Source organism: Chaetodon trifascialis, chromosome 20, assembly GCF_039877785.1.
Source record: "Chaetodon trifascialis isolate fChaTrf1 chromosome 20, fChaTrf1.hap1, whole genome shotgun sequence".
NCBI classification, from domain to species: Eukaryota; Metazoa; Chordata; class Actinopteri; order Chaetodontiformes; family Chaetodontidae; genus Chaetodon; species Chaetodon trifascialis.
This window is the reverse complement of record NC_092075.1, coordinates 11,824,281-11,845,302: the sequence shown is the minus strand read 5'-3', so window position 1 is coordinate 11,845,302 and position 21,022 is coordinate 11,824,281. Positions and strand designations below refer to the sequence as shown.

At 41.0% G+C, this 21,022-nt stretch overlaps 2 protein-coding genes across 2 annotated transcripts; one reads left to right on the top strand and one right to left on the bottom strand.

Moving 5' to 3' along the window:
* Nucleotides 1–3,882: 3,882 nt before the first annotated feature.
* rbp4l (retinol binding protein 4, like) lies at nt 3,883–5,484 on the bottom strand. The gene is made up of 4 exons (XM_070988918.1): nt 5,364–5,484; nt 5,143–5,279; nt 4,519–4,631; nt 3,883–4,433 (listed from the first exon to the last, which is right to left on the bottom strand). The coding sequence occupies exons 1-4, from the start codon at nt 5,478–5,480 to the stop codon at nt 4,210–4,212; spliced, it is 591 nt and encodes a 196-aa protein (XP_070845019.1). The 5' UTR covers nt 5,481–5,484; the 3' UTR covers nt 3,883–4,209.
* A 4,569-nt stretch (nt 5,485–10,053) lies between these two features.
* On the top strand, nt 10,054–19,092 carry pde6b (phosphodiesterase 6B, cGMP-specific, rod, beta). The gene is made up of 24 exons (XM_070989262.1): nt 10,054–10,215; nt 10,306–10,569; nt 10,671–10,982; nt 12,355–12,507; nt 13,182–13,271; nt 13,372–13,512; nt 13,614–13,688; nt 14,265–14,329; nt 14,495–14,561; nt 14,668–14,715; nt 14,795–14,944; nt 15,087–15,230; nt 15,382–15,447; nt 15,547–15,696; nt 15,797–15,904; nt 16,028–16,137; nt 16,919–17,006; nt 17,091–17,191; nt 17,317–17,424; nt 17,501–17,564; nt 17,647–17,721; nt 18,218–18,301; nt 18,478–18,631; nt 18,808–19,092. Exons 2-24 carry the CDS (start codon nt 10,411–10,413, stop codon nt 18,864–18,866), a joined length of 2,571 nt encoding a protein of 856 aa, XP_070845363.1. The 5' UTR covers nt 10,054–10,215; nt 10,306–10,410; the 3' UTR covers nt 18,867–19,092.
* The last annotated feature ends 1,930 nt before the right edge of the window (nt 19,093–21,022 follow it).

The window sequence follows — 21,022 nt, the reverse complement described above, 5'->3', positions numbered from 1 at the left end:
GTTCACATTGAACACACAACGAGACCTTACCTGTGATCACATGACAAAAATACAACACAGCACATGAGTGTTTTCAAAAAGCGTTTAAAACCCAACAAAACAAAGTGAGACTGGCTTTTTAAAACTGATTAAATTTACAGAGTTGTACTGAAAATTGTGCCTAAGTCTGGATGGAGGGACTAAATGTGAACCCTGAGCATCTGCTTGTCTCTCCCTCGATACAGACCTGGCAACAAGAGAAATCTTTAACCTGTTGGGTTTTTACTTTTATATTTTTATCTAAACTTGTTTCAGTGCACTTTTCTTAATGTTAGTGCATCAGTCTGGTGCTTATCACAGCACAAAACACTGACACTCTTGACATGACGACAGCTGCGCTGGGAACAGATTCAATCATCTCTTCACTGAGCATCCAATTACCTTTTCTTATTTGTAAGAAACACAAGTCTTGAAGACTGAGACTGAAAACAAGATTTGTACATATTTGGACACATAATCACTTTAGAGATTTAGATTTAGAGATCTTGGAACATATTGAGACAGGAATAAGAAGTGTTTCTGGCAATTAAGAGCAACAACAGTTTGCTCCAGCATTTTTGGGACTTTGTTTCCTAAACAACGGGTTTACGACAGGAATCCCTAGAAAGAGCTGCAAGTCTTACAGTAAGAAGTGGAAACAGTCACAGACATCTTTTTGCTAATGCAAGTAAATATTTGTTTAGAAAAGAAATCCCTCCATATTTCTTGAATTGCTCACTTATGTGTTATTGACAACCACACAGGAAGACATATTTGCAGGTTCAGCTGACCTGACTGTTGAGTAAAACCCTTCTTAGGTTGGCTAGAAATAAGGTGAAGTATTTTCTCCTTTGCGTGAAATCGATCTAAAGTTAGATAGTTTTACCTTTACAGAAACAGTAAGCAAACTAAGACATCACTGGAGTGCATTGTGAATACCTTAATTGTCAGTGTGTGTGTGTGTGTGTGTGTGTGTGTGTGTGTGTGTATGAGGCTGCAATGTGTAATACCCTGTGTTTGTGTTCAGTCTTGCTTCGTGGTTTTTCCCGTGTAGAACACATTAATGGAGCCAGACAGATCATTGGATTAAGCGGTCTGGCCACGTTTCAAAAACAAGCACACCTCCAGATTCAGACGCCGCGTTCAGGCACCTTTTTTTTTAATCACATACCAAAACAACACTTAAGTATATCTGGAGTTCTTTGCTCTCAGTTATCTGACCAAAAGAGCCACTTGTCCTGTAAATATAAACTATGCTGAGACAGAGTCATGCTTTCCCTTCTGTTTTGTTCCTTCATGGGTTATGTGCACAACAACAGGCTGACATTTCCGAGGTTCTACAGAAATCCTCTTAGTCAGATCAAGTCTCATCCCCACCCTGAACCCACAATCACAAACACAATAGCAGCAATTATCTTTGAGTGACACAGAAGCAGAACTTCTGTTCCTGTTTGACTGATTGGCTGCTTGATGGAGCAAAGCAAACCCTCTGTTACACTAATATGGTGTCCTCTTATGAAACTTTTAAAAAACAATTTCTGTCTTCTCAGTGCATTAATAGAACAAAACATGCCTTTATTTGTAAGATCTCAGCATGAAGCTCAAGAGATATATTAGATAAAATTAAAAAAAAACCTCAAACTAATGCAAGTTTTTTTTTGACAATTTCAGTCGGAGATCCATTAGAAGTAATACGCAGCAGTTAAGATGCATGATAACTTTAAGACTGCATGTATAAAAAATCATGATCGATCATTGTGTATAGTGGCAGAAAGTGTCAAAGGACAAATATAACATAATTCATCTAGTCCTAAATCCTAGGACCCGCGAGGACAGATGAAACCAGCTACAGTGTCTCACTCATGACAGAAGTATAAAACACTGCTTGGTTTTAGCTGTTTTTAATTGCATCTTAGTGATGGTCTCATTTCCAGTAAGAGCGAACAGTTGATCCCATCAGAGTTAAGCTAGTTTACTGGCAGAATAACTAAAGCTTCGACCTGATGCCGCTTACACGCTGTCCCGCCAACCAGTGTCATTACCCATGATCCCCTGTCACACATTCCCATTTTACTACTGTGATGCCTCTCCAGATAAAATGAGCAAAACCCAGTAAGGTAGAAGAACTTTTCCCACAGCGCAGTACATAGAAGAGGAGGGGTTAGGCTCTGATGCTGCTGCCCATCAGGTGTTTTCATCATTTTGATGGCATGTTGCTGAGGAAAAGATGTACATAAAAAGGAAAATCAGTGCTTCCATGTTACAAAAACCAGGGCTCTTGCAGGGTGTGTATGGCTGTTTGATCCAACCCACGAGGCAATTCCTAATTATTATTATTATTATTGTTTTAATTTTTCAGTAATAAAGAAATAACATCAAATAGTAGATTGTTTCGTTTTTCCGAGCTGCCCCTGAATGCAACGCAATGCAACGCATCATGATGACTATCAACAAAACGTAAGTAGATACAAGTGTCCGCTTTCCAAGAGGAATGGTCAAACAATTTGTTGTTGTTGTTGTTGTTAAAGTAAACGGTAAATCAGTGTGCCTAAGTTAGTTTGAGTGCATTAGCTCAGTGCTCAAAAAGGTTAATCTCAAAAGTCATTACAGCTAAACGCGCTAAACTGAATGAGCTGCATGGACAACTGTGCTTGGAAAAACTTAAAGTTCTAAGATGGAGTTTGGATGCCCAACATGCAGCTTTCACAAGACCAAGTTTAGTGGTGAGCGAAGAAGAAGCCGAAGGAGAGTTTGGGAAGGAGTACCTTGTTGCTGCTGCAGAGCACCAGACAAATTGTTCCAAAGTATCACTGTGTCTGGAATAATTCACAGATATGACGAGAAAACCTAGAAAATCAGTGACAGCAATCTGAATAGCATCTGAACATGCTGCTGAGTGTGAAAACTTCTTCAGGCAGTAGGTGAAACATTTAAACAAAAACATTAAACAAAAGGAACTGAACATATTTGCTATGAGGTTTAATGTGGAATCAGCTGATGTGTGTGACCTCACTGAGCTGTAAAGCAACAACCTGCTACTGTGAGCTGCTCTTTTCAAAACTGACTCATACCAAGACTCACATCAGGACTGCCTGATCCAAACCTGGAAAACCAGCAGCGACACAGAAGTTAGTGTGATAGGTGTATTCAATAATTTAGTGTGTCTGGGGTCGCCACGAAGGGAAGCCAAGACCAACATGATACAATTGCGGGTTACGGGTGTATTGATCTACAGTCACACTCCACTGTTGTTGCTTTGCAGTTTGTTGCATAACATGAACAGGATTACCCACCAGCTATAGAAACAAACAGCCTCTATCTGTCTCTCTGCCTCTCTCTCAGTCTCCGGCCATCTTGCTTTTCATTTTCTTTCTCTAAATTGCCAACATTTTGCCTGATTGGTGATCTAACGTGACAGAAAAAAAAGGAGAAACTAAACCTCTTGTGCATCAAAGTGCTGCTTTTTCTGACCTGTGAGCATACGGCTCTGTCATCTTTGAAATGCAAACAAAACGTGGCTTCAGAAAGCTCCTCCTATGATCCTTGGCCCCTGCAGCACGCTGAGTGCTGAGCAACAGTCGAGTTAGTATAATAGGACTAAAGTCTCTGAGCATCAGACCACCAATAAGCTCATTACTGCTCAGTGCGCATTGTGTTGGGTTTGGTGGCATTCTGTTGAGCTCAGGAGGGATCACGGCCCATTATGCGGCCAAAGTGCAACATGTTTCCAATCCTGAACTGCTTGAGTTGTTGTGTTTATATGCTTCAAAAAGCTCTACGCTTCTGAGCTGCGAAAAAAAATACTTTGCAAACATTCACAAATACATGTTTTTTTCGAGCACAAAGGGGACAAAACTCCATAGCTGTTTAGAAAAATATTTTTTTTAATTTCACTTTCACATTCACTCCACACACCACAGCAACAGTAACATTTTCCTTGAACAAACAGTGGATGAACACAGAGTGATAGAGGACAAAGTGAAAAAGTTTTTCACTGTTGTTTTTCTAATATTTTTCCTCCTGTCATTCTTTTTTATGCTTTTGCATCTGTCCATGAACTGCACATTATCCCTCTCCTACACAACACACATGCCTTCTGTCACATGTGCCCTCCTGTTCTCTCCCTTCTTGCTCTCCCAGACTGCAACCAGCTGGCTCTCTCAGCTCTCCTGCTCTCTTCCCTCTTTCTCTTTAGCAGGCTCCAGACTGCAGGACAGGTTGAAACTGTCCGGTCATGCAGATATCATCCTGCTTCTGACGGACGATGCGCTGGATGGCGGGAGGCAGGCCCCGGGGGTTTCTGGAGAAGACGAGGGCATAGCCATCCTCGCAGCTGCCGTCGTCCTTGACGGTACGGCAGGCATAGGTGATGGCGTAGTTGTCGTAGTCGGTGTCGATCACCCAGTAGTTGTCACCTGGTGGGACAGAGAGGGAGAGGTTAGCGAAGCGGCATCAGGTGATAAAAGAGGGCTGTGAGGGTGATATGTGTGCCTGGCTGACCTCCACTGGACAGGTAGCTGGCCAGTCCCTGGTAGTTCATGAACATCTTGCCGGGGGTGTTGGGGTCGGGGACGGAGTACTGGGCAGCCATGTCGGCACACACAACCCAGAATCTACAACATATGGTTTGAACGCATATGTTAGCATCAAAATGAAAAATGTCAAAATCATCAGTCTTTGCCTAATTATCCTTTTCTTGCAACTTTTAATTAACTTTTAAATTGTTAAATGTATTGTCTGTGTAAAAACTCATGTCTCCAACCTGCATTTCGTCCAAATCCCCCATGATCCAGAGAAAACCCAGCTTGTAGCTAATTCTGTTCAGAATGTGCTTCGGGAAAATTACACCCGTCTTAAATCTTTCTGTGGACCCAAGCAGAACCCGAGCACCTCTCTTAACTGCTGACCCTGGAAACTGAATATTTGAGCTCGTCTACCCAGGTCTTAGAGAACCAAGAGGGTCTTTGTGACCAAGCTGATCCTTTGGCACAATCAGAGGGGGCTTAAAGACATGAAGCCAGCTGGCTTTGCTTTTGTTTAAATTAATTGTATAACTTTAGGTGATGGAAAAAAGTCTATCATCCCCGTGAGTGCAAAAACTCCCTGGCTGGTCCTCTGGCTTACCCGAACAGAGTGACACGTCCCTTGGAGGAGGCGGTCATGGAGCCGTCATCATCAATGGTGTACTCAGCTGAGATGTTGTCCTGCAGGAACAGGCCCTCTGGATCTTTCTTCTGCAGTGCATACCACTTCCCTGCATACTGCAATGAGGAGGAAGACAGTCAGAAGTTGTTTTACTTACTTTTTCCAACACAAATGGTGTTAGTGCGTTTCTCTTCACTCACCCTCTTGGGGTCAAAGTCCTCTTTGACTGTGAAGCTGTCGACAACACAGGAGGCAGACAGACAGCGCTCTACGCAGGACAGCAAGACCAGCAGCAGGGCCAGCTTAGAGGATCCCATTCTGTACTGAGCATATGTAACAGTACATTAGGACCCAAAAAAGTCACAGCTGACACAACAGGAAGTTTACATTCATCACAGAACATAATCTCACATACTTTCTTCTGATTTCTTCTGAAATTGAAAGAAATCTCAGAACAAGTAACTAGAAGGTGAACTGTCTCAAAATTCGCCAGATTTCAGCATCTTACCTGTTTTGGGTCAAAGAGGTGACAGTGAATAAGATTCTAGTTCTGTATGTGGTTATCCACCAGACTGTGTTTTGTGTCTGAGGCAGCCTTTATATACACACTCCACAGACAAGCTTATGGCTGATTTTCATTGCTTGGAACTAAATAAGGTGCTTAAATCTAGAGGTAATCCTGTTGGCTTGAAATCCGTAACTTAATCGTAATCCTGTTGGGTTGAAGTTACCATAATCTGTCTTCTGTGTTCAAACCTGCCCAAGAGTTACTATAAAAACAATTAGTCCTTTATGTAACTGACTGGAAGTGCAATTAAACAGGCACATGCATATCTGAGCAGATGCAGGTGCATACACAAATATACGATTTGAATATAGACCATACAAAGTGTTTGAGTTTACTCCACTGGGCCAAAGGTGCTAATAATTGGAATATACTGTACATGAATGCATGGAAATGTATGTTTTCTCTGAATTTGGAGCAGTCTCATTCCACCAGGGTTGCTAATTGAATCTTTAAAGGAAAATGCAATCTTAGACAATGAATCTGGGAAAGAAAGCAAAACATTTCTTGAGAGATTGTTTTCTGAAAATTGAGGGTTTGTGTTATTTTAACACCTATTAGGACAAAAAAGAGTAATTAGAAGCCAACTAAACTCTGTTGTGCCATCAGATGCATGTCCTTTTAATGGCCTCTGGGGCAGAAAACAGACTTTTTTGACCTTTGTTCACTGATGTCCAGCGTATGAAGAAAAGCATTCACATAATGATAAATAAATACTCAATAAATGCTCAAACAAGCAAAAACCCTCCAGGAATAGTTCAAACTGTTTTATTAATATCATCACTAATAATGTAATTTTGTTCTTACATGTTCGCACACATAAAAGAAAAACATACACAGTTACTGCTAAAGTTAATACTGGATGAGATAACCACTTGATAGAGCAAATAGAACTGGACTGCCTCGTTATTGTGTCTTCTTTTGATTGAGCAATCAATGTGTAATCCTTTAAGAAGTAGCCTGTAAGCGTGTCCAAAATTTCCAAAGAACATCAAAACTGATAATACAGTTAGAAAAGGGCTCATTATATACAGTATACCATGTCTGAAGAGGATTTTACTACAAAATAAATCAAATAGGAGAAGAAAGAGTCACTATAACTTTGCATGCATGAATGCAGTCATGCACGTACACACAGACGCACAAATACTCTGTCACACAGTCTGCCGTGAACTAGTGAACTCTCATTTCATGGATTAACCTCGGTCACCTGAGATTACTGCTGGCATAATGTATCATGTAATAACATCCAAAGTCTTCTTCATGTGCAGCTTTATTCTTCTGTCATGCATTTTTCTGTGCTTACCTAAAGATCTTTAGCTTTTTACCCACTAAATAAAAGAATAAGCTATTGCCTGCAGACTTGTCCCACACTGATAGTCTCCCCTCAGTGAGGACACAGACAGACAAGCCAACCGGATCTATTTTTTCCACCAACTGTGCGTCTCAGTACTATAATCCTACTTGCATGGCCTAAAATGGATCGACAAAAATAGACTGACTATACGCTTTTTTTATGTCTAGATTTCTGAATGTAACAAATTCTATTTATTAAAACATGGAGGTTAATGTGGGGGCACGTCAAAATGCCGTTCTGAATCATCCTGTGACCCCACCACCATTCTTAAGGTTGTTTAGTGTAAAGAAATCGATGCTTGATGATGAGTACTTCGATTGATCCTGTAAAACCATTTATATAAACTAAGGTTTGATCAGAGGACACTCGGGAGCCCAAATGTGGCTTCACTCACAGAGCATGCTCCAACCCTCAGGTCATGATCATCAGCTGCTTTTGATTGGCTGATAACCCGGATGGGCGTAGGGCAGGGCTGACACCACTGTTACATCATCTGCTGACCATCACAACTACTGTATTTACTTCTATTTAAGTACTGTCACGTTCAGGGACTGTTCAAACATCGGCCAGCTAAACCCTTAAGCTTGTGCTGATTGTCCCATTCACAAAACATGGAGACATTTCCTGGTGTTTTGGGTTGTGGCCCTATGTTTGGTATATTGTGATGTGAAAAATAGAGATTTTTTTAGGCTAGAAAGGTTTGGGAAGATCTGATCTTTAGCCACAAACACAGCCTCCGTCTCCCTTGATTCTTTGCACACATCCATAACTTTGTCTGCTATATTTAATAATATCCACACTGAAGACAGGCACTAAGACATTAACCACTAGATGTCTGCTGCCATCTTATGGCTAATGTCAGCATTGTAACCAGTAAGCATTCAGTGTAATTGATGGGGAGCAATAAATCCAAGTTAGCTGGCCTCATTGTATGTCGTCATTGATATATTTGTCACTGCATTTCTTCCATTTGTCCATACTAGTCCTGACGAGATCCTTCCAATGCCTATATGTCATTGACTGTGTGCAGGAGAGTAATAGACAGCAAGTGATGTATGCCAGTGAGCACGATTTACGTTTAGTTGAATGGTATTATTTAAGGGCTGCACGGTGGCGCAGCAGGTAGTGCGCGTGCCTCACAGCAAGAAGGTCGCAGGTTCGATTCCCGTGTGAAGTTTGCATGTTCTTCCCGTGCACGCGTGGGTTCTCTCCGGGTACTCCGGCTTCCTCCCACAGACCAAAAAACATGCTCATTAGGTTGATTGGTGACTCTAAATTGCCCCTAGGTGTGAGTGTGAGTGTGAATGGTTGTGTGTATGTGCCCTGCGATCGACTGGCGACCGGTCCAGGGTGTACCCCGCCTCCCGCCCGTCGACAGCCGAGATAGGCTCCGGCCCCCCCGCGACCCCAAAAGGGATAAGCGGCATAGAAAATGGATGGATGGATGGTATTATTTAAAAACTGTTTTCACTACATCTACTGGACAGATAGCCACAAATTTCCGAACAGACCTTCGTGGTTCAGAGAGGACGAATCATGGTGACTTTCCTACAGCACCATCATCTGTCTGATTTGAACGTCTCCACAGTTTTGGATGGGTTGCTATGAAATAACATCAAATCAACAAATACCTGCAAAGCTAATGATTTCCATCATCCTCAGCTGTGCTTCATACTAATTGGCAAATGTTAGCATGCAAACATGCTAAACTAAGGTAGTGATCCTAATAAACATTTCGCCTGCTTACAATTAGCACTGTCATTGTGAGCATGTTCAGATGCTGACATTAACTTTTGGCTCAAAGCACTACTGCATCACTGAGCTGCTAGCACGGCTGCTCTGCCTGCTGATCCACTGTGATATACAGATATTATATTAGTAGATGAAAACTTTAAATATTTAGGCATCCCTGTCAAGATATAGCAAAATAACAGTCGCAAAGACAGATCAACTTTAGCTTGTTGTTTTTAAAGCTGAACTATTCCTGAATCTCAGTGAAGTAAAGGACACAGTTTTAGTTGGTTTTATACAGGAGACACAACAAAAACACACTGTTTTCAAGCCGACCAGCCTCAATCACCGCATTCATTCTATGTTGTACACACACACACACTGGACCTGCTGTAATCTATTATAGTGGAAGCAGATTATCTATTTGACCTTTTGTTTAAGGTGTTTATGGAACCTTATTATAGACAGGTCCTGTCTGCTCTGAATGGAAGGATTAACTTTCTTACAGAACATTTCTGTTTTTCCACTTTGTGTGTTTGTTGCTGAGAGGACGACCTCGTGAATGTTAAGTTAGTGTCAAGCTTCAAGCTGGCTTGACTCGATCATCCCTGCAGGATATCATTGCCCATCAGTCTCTTAGCTATGATAATGACAGCCGTTGCTGTGGAAAACGCAGAAGGGCACCGCAGGTACACTGCATTAAAGGTTGCATGTGGAGAAAGGTGGAGAGTTGGGGTGCTGAGATAATCAGCTAGTGTCCTAACTAAATAGGGCTTATGCCAGAGGAGGCCGTGTTTAATAAGGACTTAAAGAGCTTGTACAGGTAGACCTGCATGTGTGAGGTTACACAGAAACATTTTACTGTAGATGACACAGAACAAACTGAAAAATAACAATTATCAATACAATTATCTCTCATTAGTTTCTGTATTTGTGTCACAGATTAATCACCAAATTCATCAGAATACAGGGAGTTTACTACATTTTGATCCTTTACACAAAGCCTCAGATTTCTCCTGTTTCTGTTACTTATTTAACAAGTGTAATGTTGTTAATCTTAACATACAGTGTTTTTTCCTGCAGAGTTTATTCTTACAATTCGTTCCTTCCATCTGCACTGTTACACAGTCACTGAATGTATTGAAGCTGACTGCAGACTGGATCATTTGGCCCACGTCTCTGTTACTAGATGATCAGCTGACAAGTTTAGCATTGGCAGATCCCTGCTAACCTTCAGCACTATCTGCTGATGACAGAAGGATTGTTTGGATTCAGCCCTCTGCTTTCTCCTCAGGGCTCTCCCTCACTCAGTCCGCTCATCCCACTAACAGGAGGATTATTTTTTACATGCATTTGAATGTGTCCTCTTCTGTTTTCCCCCTTTGTGTGTAATACCTGGGTAAGATTTGTTTTCTTCTTCAGTGGATAAACTGGGAAACAAGTAGCTGCGTGCATTGCTTTACTTTTTCTTTTACTTCTACTCTGAAAGTTGGAGGTAGTTCGTGCAGCAGCGTTGGACTGAGCGGGAGCTCCATCACTGAGCTGAAGAGGGAGAAGACAGGAACACTTGGGAGAACAGCAGGAAGAAGGAACCATGGGTGTGCAACAGGAAGATGTGGAAAAGTTCCTCAAAGGGAACCCGAGCTTTGCTAAACAATACTTTGCCAAGAAGATGGGCCCTGCTCCCATAGCAAAGTTGTCAGGAATCCCAGAGAAACAGATCGACTTCAGCCAGTACCAGGATCTGAGTCAGGTAAATTTTATTATTTCACTCCCAGTTTATTAAGAAAAAAGCATAGGTAGAGGTAGGCAGAAATCAAATACTAAAAATGTCATTTTTCTGTCTCTTTCAAGTTTGAAGAAAGCCAAATCATGTATGACCTGATCAAAGACATGCAGGAGAACATCAACATGGAAAAAGTGGTCTTCAAGATCCTGAAGAGGATCAGCGCACTCATCCACGCCGACCGGTGCAGCCTGTTCATGTACCGGCAGCGGAACGGCATCGGAGAGCTCGCCACAAGGCTCTTCAATGTTCACACAGAGGCAGAGCTGGATGACTGTGTGGTGCCGCCGGACTCTGAGATCGTCTATCCTATGGACTTGGGAATAGTTGGCCACGTGGCCCTGACAAAGAAGACTGTTAATGTGAAAGATGTCACAGAGGTAAGCGGGGAGTGGGGAAAACACACAGTCATGAACAGTAATCCTGAGATTAATGGTGAAGCTCTGGATGCAGTGCAGATGTTGAGCATATGTGCACTGCTGTCTGTCACGATGTCATGATACCACCACCAGATGACGCCACAGCCTTCAAGTTTCAAATCCTACACACTTTAACTCATACTGTAAAAGTTAAAACTGAACTAGGCTCAGTTTTTATGCAGAAATATCAGCATAAAACAACAAGTAGGGCTGTAACACAGAACAGGATCACAGTGTAAATCCACTCCTTTGTGACAATAAGCAGCAGCAACACTTTATGGCACCTTTCATACTGTGGCATATTTACCTGGTTTGATTGAACAGTTTTGGCCAGTTTCAAAATTGTGTCATCAATGATCATCAATGACAAATGATGATCAAGACTCACGATGACTGGCATGTTGTATGCTGAGGGAATATGCTGGTTGACAACTGACAACCTGATAAGCTATTTGCAGTTGTTACCATTTATGCAGTCTAGAAATTATGTTCTATGCTCTCGTGCATCTTTACTTCATGAGATCATTATCAATATTGCAGCTGTGTGAATGCAGTGCATTGACTAACCAAGCTAAGCACCCACTCCCCTGTTTATGAAGATAAAATAAGTAAGTTTTAAGATCAGTGGCACGTTGTTAGAAAATCTGTATATTTTCATGGGTTACATTATGCTTAAAAGCTGTTATGGCTGTAGGCAAGTAAAAAACCAGTTGGTAACGTATCCATATGTGACCAAGTGAGTAAATCCCCTTGTCAGACATAATCCATTTATTTCCCGATCCCATCAGCCTCTGCTCTAGCTGTGGATTAGATGCCTCTGGCATTTAGTCAGCAGTCAGCAGGAATCTAAAACAGATCAAAACTAGTTTACTCCACTCTTCCTCCATACAGTGTGTCCACAGAATGCCTTTATATCAGGCTTTTAGCAGGCATGCATTTAATCAAGTTTTGTCAAGTTATTCAACTGAATATATATTGTTCGCATTTTAAAGTGTTTTAGTTTCATGATGAAATTGCAAATGATCAAGCAGTGGGAAACTGCGAGTGGACATGATCGTCCAAGGCATGCCTGGTACTTCTTTTCTTACAAAGTTCAGTTTTAGAGACATTATTGTCAAGTGATTTGTCATCTAGATTCTACCTGCCTGCCAATTTTTTTAAGATGTACACAGTAATAGTAATGAAAGTACACACAATGCAACATTAAGTCCCATTTATTTGCGCATGTGTGTGAAAGTACTACTACTACTACTACTATATATGCATGTATGTAAACATATATACTCTTACTTGTTACTATATACACTAAAAACATGTCTTTTCTGTCTTTTAGAGCCAGCACTTCAGCCCGTTTGTCGATGAACTCACAGATTACAACACTCGGAACATTCTGGCGACGCCCATCCTCAACGGCAAAGACTTGGTGGCTGTGATCATGGCTCTAAACAAAACCACCGGACCACATTTCACTGCTGAGGATGAAGATGTGAGCCAAGCACCAACGCACAAAGACAAATGCAGACAAAGCACGTACAAAGTGGCCTTCAAAATAAAGTCATAGTGTCTTAAACTTAAAATTTCCTAAAAGACGTCTGACATCAGAGCTTCACTGCAGCTGGGAGGGAATTCCCCACGAGCTGACTGGTAGATTATTAACGTCATTAATCCATCGTGTATGAGGCTGTCATCCCGTTTAGGAACAAGCTAAGCTTCAAAAAGGCAATATGCTTGAGGTGGCCAGATCAGTTGTGGACTTCCACAACAGGTTAATGACTTTATTAACAGTTAACAGTGTCTGACATTATTAGCATAAAGAAGAACAAAAAATCCAGAAGCCATTCCCTATAGTACTGAAGGAGCATTTACTTTGGAAGAAAATATGCTTAACTTCATTAGAAATACACAATGATACACTTTCCCCTCCTTTACTCTATATAATCAGTGGCTTATGTAATCAATGCACAGATTGATTTGACTTTTGTGTTTTAAAGAGCACATCTTGTGATCTAATGTCTGTCCTTCTGCAGAGTATCAGACTGTGCTGTACATCTTCACACATCATCATCATCACATCCTATACTGTGTCATAAAGGATCCTTTATGTGATCTCTGTCATCTATGTCATGTCATGTTTTTCTATTGCTTTATACTCTCTTGTAGCTCTTCTTAAAGTATCTGAAAGTTGCCTCTTTGAACTTGAAGATCTTCCACCTGAGTTATCTCCACAACTGTGAGACGCGTAAAGGACAGGTGAAGCACATTAACCTGCACGTTTCGACAAAAATGCCGCATTCGCACCGCACGAGCCCAACGCCTGACATGACTGCTGTGTGTGTGTTATGCCTCCTAGCTGCTGCTGTGGTCTGCCCACAAGGTATTTGAAGAGCTGACAGACATTGAGCGACAGTTTCACAAAGCCTTGTACACAGTCCGAGCCTACCTCAACTGTGACCGCTACTCTGTCGGTCTACTAGACATGACAAAGGAGAAGGTACCGTGTCTTTCCGCATGTTTCTCTGCTATATTCCATCTTGTGTGTTCATGCATTTATACCATGAGGTGCTGACGTTCTTGTATCTGTCCTTCTCTCAGGAGTTCTTTGATATTTGGCCAGTGCTGATGGGTGAGCAGCCACCTTACTCTGGCCCTGTCACTCCTGATGGCAGGGTACGTTCTTTTATGTCATTTGTCTAACATCATTATCAACGCTCCGCTACTTTGTGGATATCTACAGTTTAAACTTGATTTAATAGTTGATTTTGTGTAAAACAAAATGAATGAACAAAACAAAATGCAATCATGTGTAAACAAACTGTTGACTGTTGAAAGTGTTCCATGGAGTAATTTCCTGTATACAATGTGCTCATAAAGTGGTGAACCTCACTTTCATACCCAATCATGACTCTAACAGCTGTTACCAATGAACCTGTTTACCTGTGGAATGATCCAAACAGGTGTTTTGGAGCATTCCACATCTTTCCCAGTCTTTGGTTGCTCTTGTCCCAACTGATTTGAAATGTGGTGCTGCATCAAATTCAGATTAAGCAGATATTTACAAAAATCAATGAAGTTGATGAGGTCAAACATTCAATATATTGACTTTGTACAGTTTTTTAATTGAGTAGACACCAAAAAAGATTAGCAAATGATCACCTTCGGTTTTACATTGAGTTTTCTACTTCTTTGGAACTGGGGTTGTATAACTGTTTTAAATCCAATCTCTGTGTTTTATTTGTCCTCCAGGAGATCATTTTCTACAAAGTGATTGATTATATATTGCATGGCAAAGAAGAAATTAAAGTTATACCGTAAGTAAATCTTTTTCATCTGACACTTTCTAAAGTCTGAATTTTTATTCAAAATGTTGTCCTGGATTTCTATTACAAAAAATCTGCCTTAATTATTTAATGTAATTTTGACACACAGTCTGTGCTCGTGTCCATTAACTGTCTACTTGCCCGTCTGTCACACAGCAACCCCCCTCCAGATCATTGGGCCTTAATTAGCGGCCTGCCTACTTATGTTGCCGAGAGCGGTTTTGTGAGTTTCTTTTGGTTATATTACAAGCTGTTGAACCAGTTAGGACCAAATTAATGTTTCTGCACATCTTCCACCTCCATCAATCTGTCTTATTCCTGTTCCTCAGATTTGTAACATTATGAATACAGCTGCCGATGAGACGTTCGAGTTCCAGGTAAGAAAGGAAGAAGAGACGACTTTACAAAAACCAGCCCTGGGATATTAATGACAGAGATGTTTTTGCTTGCTTGCAGACTGAGCCATTCGACAACACTGGCTGGACCATAAAAAATGTTCTCTCGCTGCCGATCGTCAACAAAAAAGAAGAGATAGTGGGTGTGGCCACTTTTTACAACAGGAAAGATGGAAAGCCTTTTGATGAACAGGATGAGCAGCTGATGGAGGTAAACAAACCCTCTTCACACTGAATTCCATCACTTGCAGTAGTTAAATGTGGGTTGTTTTTTTGGAGATTTTTGTGACACTGAGTAGCTGTTCATCATATGGTCCGTCACTGTTGATGAAATCCTCATCCTGATCTCTCAGGCTTTGACCCAGTTTCTGGGCTGGTCCGTTTTGAACACGGACACTTACGACAAGATGAACAAGCTGGAGAATCGGAAAGACATCGCACAAGACATGGTGCTCTACCACGTCAAATGTCGGGATGATGAGATTCAGAATATCCTGGTCAGTGCTGGATACGGTCCAACATCCATGTTACAGTACACTTTGTTTTCAGTATGGCTGTTTCACTCTGGGAGGTCTAACAACCTATAATTACCTCTGTACTTGCACTTTATATTTGGTGAATTCATACTTACAATCTCATGTCTTGCAGAACACTAGAGAGCTTTATGACTGTGAACCCAGAGATTGTGAAGAGGACGAGCTCCTAGCTATCCTGGTAACACTGATTTTTGCAACTTCTAACAGTGAATGTGTTGTGTGCTTCATATTTCTTTATCTCACTCTGACTCTTTTGTTCTGTTCATTTCCCTCCTAGAAAAAAGACCTGCCTCCACTGATCAAGAAGTTTGAGATCTACGAGTTCCGTTTTTCAGATTTTAACTGCACAGAGATGGACCTGGTGAGGTGCGGGATCCAGATGTACTATGAGGTTGGGGTGGTCAAGAAGTTTCAGGTCCCTCAAGAGGTGATCTAGACACACAGCCACACGCCCACATGCAAACAACATTATTATATATTATTATAAAGCACCAAGTCTGTGTGATTAATCAGTTCTCTCATCTCAGGTGCTGGTTCGGTTCATGTACTCGCTCAGTAAAGGCTACAGAAGAATCACCTACCACAACTGGCGTCATGGCTTCAACGTGGGGCAGACCATGTTTACACTCTTAACGGTATTGTTCTTTCATATTATTTTCTACTATTATCTAGCTATTGAAAGCACCAGGAAAACTATGTACAATATTTAGTGTATTTTCTATGTTTTGACCACTTTGTGTTTGCCTCTGTGTGCTCAGACGGGAATGCTGAAGCGGTACTACACTGACTTGGAGGTAATGGCCATGATAACTGCAGGCTTCCTCCATGATATTGATCACAGAGGGACCAACAACTTATACCAAGTCAAGTAAGTGATGTTAGGAATTTTTTCATTATATAATAGAAGAAATAATCTATCTGACACTCTGCCAAACTATATCCATAGCTGGGTAAACAGAAGATCTGTCCCATTCAAAGAGGGACAGTAGTTTTAGTGCCAAAATAATGCTAAATAATCATTGTATGCTGTGTATGAACACATGCCTCCTTCTATCTGAATGTATGAGATTCACGGTTCAGCTTTATTGTCATTACACAATATAGGATTGCACAGTGAAATGCAGTTGTAGCAGTCCCCCTTGCATGCTTTAGGGACAAAATGCAGGTGGTTATGGTTATGGTTGGGGTAAGTCTCCAGGAAATTAATGTAAGTCTATGTAATGTCCCCAGAAATGATTAAAAAAAAAAAAAGTGTGTGTGTGTGTGTGTGTGTGTGTGTGTGTGTGTGTGTGTGTGTGTGTGTGTGTGTGTGTGTGTGTGTGTGTGTGTGTGTGTGTGTGTGTGTGTGATTGCTGAGCTGACCTGTTCTTCTCATCCTGTGTTAACCTAAATATGGCCAACAAAACTCTAAGGTTTAGAGCACCAATCAGGTGAATTCCTGCATGAATATCAGCTTTGCGTTCAACTAAACAGGCCCAGGTTTCACACTGAGTAAGGGAATTGAGTAAATTGAGACTATGATTTTCATTACATTTCAATAAATATACTTTTTGTGACATTTTGGTTTGGTGGTGTGCTGGTGATGGTGATTGTTGATAATCTCCTGTTTATTTTTGTTCATATCTGAGAAATTTTATTTACGCTAACAGATCTGGCAACCCTCTGGCCAAACTGCATGGTTCCTCCATCTTGGAACGACACCATTTGGAGTTTGGAAAGTTTCTCTTGGCCGACGAGGTGAGATAACGTGACTAACTTGTGCGTTGCTGAAATCTCACTGACTATGGCTGATGTCCGTCTCTCCTCCCATCTCACCTGCAGTCACTGAACATCTACCAGAACCTTAACAGGCGACAGGTAGACCATGTGATCCATCTTATGGACATCGCCATCATCGCCACTGACCTGGCTCTTTATTTCAAGTCAGCACAGTCTCTCATTGACGTGCTTTACTTGTTTATGCTCTTTGTCTTACTTCTATAATGGAAAAATACATAGTTATTATGTAATTAATTGTAGCATAATTTCTCTGTTTGCACCTTGGCAGGAAAAGAACAATGTTCCAGAAGATCGTGGACCTTTCACACACATATGAGGAGGAAAAGAAGTGGGTCGATTTCATGTCTCTAGAAACAACCAGAAAAGAAATCGTCATGTGAGTACAACCAGCATGTGCGTACTTCTTCCTTATTTTACATTTTCTCTGATCCTCTAAATCTTTTCAATTTCAGGGCTATGATGATGACTGCATGTGACTTGTCAGCTATCACCAAGCCTTGGGAGGTGCAGAGCAAGGTGAGAAGCCCACACATGTCATAAATTAGGGAGTGTTTGTGATCTGCGTTTCTACAGAGGACTGTGGGTGTGTGTCTTTCAGGTTGCCTTGTCTGTAGCAGCAGAGTTTTGGGAGCAGGGTGACCTGGAGAGGACAGTACTGGAGCAGCAACCTATTGTGAGTACAACAATAAATAAATAACAACAATAAATAACTGTGCGGGCTATCCGTGGTGTGGCATCAAAAGGTAATATTTGGGTATGTGTACAATAGGAGGTGTCATGTCGACAGTTTTACAGACGTCTGTTTTACTTTGGTGGTCTTTGGGGAAAATGCTCTTTGGGCTTCAGCAGATTTCTGTCGCAATACCTCAAGTGGCTGCTGGGAAAAATTGGAAGCAAGGCTGAGTGACGCCGTCGTGTCCGGCTCTTACAATGCATTCCTGAATTCAACACAACGGAAATTATAGATGTCGCATACTTTCCCCCCGTGCTTGCTGGAGTGCTGGCTGGCAGCAATGTGCTCAGTGCTGCCACAGATGGCTAAACGTTGTATTGCAACAGCACTGATGTTCCTGCTCCCAGTCACTGAAGCAGCAGCTGTTATTATTGATATCCTGGATGTTTGTATAATGTTTTTGAGTGGCTCAAACACTTCCTGTCCCTCCCACCAGCCCATGATGGACAGGAACAAAGCAGCGGAGCTTCCAAAGCTACAGTGTGGTTTCATTGACTTCGTCTGCACGTTTGTCTACAAGGTAATGTTTGATATTGCATTTTGACTGATGAACTGAGCAGTAGATGATTCCTTTCAATTTACATACATATACTTTTTTGCTTTTTTGTGTGAACAAACCCCCTGCACCAAACTGCTCTGTTTTCATTTTTGCAAACTTCTGAAATGTAGATTGTCTTTTGACTCTTTTCTTCTCAGGAGTTTTCTCGCTTCCACCCTCAAATCCAGCCCATGCTGGACGGCATCCTAAATAACAGGAAGGAGTGGAATGCTAAAAAAGAGGAGTATGAGGAGAAGCTCAAAGCCATAGAGGAAGAGAAAGCTGCTAAAGAGGCAGCTACAGCCAGTAAAGGTGCAGTGATTCTTTGGAATAATCACACAACCATGAAATGTATTAGAACTGCTGCAGTGATCTTTGCCAATCATTTGTGTCACTGCATGCTATTTTGTGACTTTGTGGAACAAATACCAACCTTCCCATGATGCAAAAAATACTGACTTTCTGTTCAATGTGTCTTTGTCCATCAGCTGTTGCAAACAACCCCAGTGGTGGAGGCTCAGGCTCCAAGACCTGCTCAGTGTGTTAAAAGGTCAAAACGCCATGCACTCGATGGGAGGGCACACAGACGGCTTATGACCAACTGACTTCAGAATTACCTGAGCACCACAGTCAGTCAGTCAGTCTCACTGCCAAGGAAAAAATGCAATAAGGTCGGGAAGACATGAGTGAATGCACAGCCCCATAGTATTTCTTCAGAAAAACTGGTTCCCATCAGAAAACACTTGAACAAGGAGAGAATCCTCACTAAGACGAGCAGTGGTTTATCTTTAACTGGATGAGCCAAATAATGAAAGCAAAACAAGGCAAGACACCAACACTTCAGGTTACATTTGAGGAGAGGCTACCCATCCCTTTGTATTTAAATGAGGAGTTTTTTTAATCTCAGGTTTTCACTTAACTTCATGCAGTACTAGTTTCCTTATCCTCTGAGGATTCATGTCAGTTCAGGTGTGTGCTCATTTGTAGTGGGACAACCTTGTATAAATCTTTTCACAGTTTCTTTGAGAAGATAAAACTTGTACATACATCTGTGTAGTGATACCCAAGTAATTTAAGCCCAAGTCACTGTAGACTGTGTTTGGAGCTCTGTTTTCATACGGTGTATTGTACATTAATGTAACATTCATTCAGTGTTTCACAATGTAAATGCAGATAATGGATAGCTACAACTATTACTGAACTAGTGTACATATATTCAAATACTTCAGAACGACAATTTCATGCTCACTTCCAGTCACTTACCATTTACAACTGAGAGATTGTTTACCTTGATTGCAGAGAGCCAAATGTAGATAAGCTCAAAGCTGCTGCAGTAAAAGATGCATATTACAACCCTGATTCCTAAAAAGGTTTGGACACTGTACAAAACACAAATAAAACCGAAGGTGATAGTTTGCTAGTCCTTTTTGACATAAACTCAACTGAAAACAGTACAAAGACCATAGAGACTACCACTTTGAGAACACTATTGGATATCACCACATGGGCTCAGGAACACCTCGTAAAACCATTGTTGGTAAACACAATTAAATTGCAAATCATTGTATTCTGTTTTTATTTATGTTTAAAGAGCGTCCCAGCTCTTTAGGAATCGGGTTGTATAAAGGGTATGGTTATGTTTAGTATGAATACTTATGTGAGGGCATAGAAATTTCGCGTTGCAGACACGCCTGTAGTTGCTTCCTCATGATGCCTTTATACTGTACATATGTCTGAGAGTAGCTGAGAATGTTATATTTCATGAATATTCAACTGTCTTATTAAATAAGAGCACAATGAAAAACAGTTTTTGCATGGTAGCAAGAGCGATCTTCTCCCTCCAACTGCTGTGAAAAGTTATCACTTATTAATCCCTGATGGGAAATTCATCTCCTGCAGTAGACCTGTCATTTACAGAGGCGGGGGTCAGCCCTAGTGCACCACCCAAAGGGTCCAGATTGGAGGCTAGTGTCTTGTTCAAGGGCAATGATTTTATGAGTATTTATAATAGTAAACAAAGGTGTGTTTAATGTGAGAGGAAATGGGAAACACACCAACATGAATGTGGAGAACAGGCAAACCAGGACTGTTTAACCACTAGTCCATAATGCATCTGCAATAACAATTTCTGCAGACAGTGAAGCTGTTTGAGACAGAAGAACAACTTCTTGTAATAATGACTTGTACATATTTCCTTCCTCCCTGTAAATATAAAAATATTTTTCTAGTTGAAATATAGATGCATATTTTTTAAAATAGTAAAATTAGTGTGCTTTATAAGCACTGGCAAATGAGTCATTAATCAAGTAATTTCTTATTCCCTTAAATGATTGAGATATGATTTTTATTATGCTTGCCTCAATTTAATGATGTTCAAGTATTTCACATATGGAAAGAGTGGGTGTATCAGACATGACCACGCAACATTAGGCAATACATGTACTTAAATATGCTGTGGATATACCCATTAACATTTTTAAATAGACTTAATTTACTTTATGGTCAGTATTTTAAAGCTTGCCTCTTCATGTGTACAACAATGACCTAAATAAAGCAAATGTATTTTTATGAGCTGAGTGAATTAATTGCCTTTGATGCTGAAACTTGCTACACTCACCACTCGAGGAAATTCACTTTTATTGGACACTAGCTTCACATTTATTTAAAAAAAAAAATTTGTTTGAGAGTCACACATAGCAATAA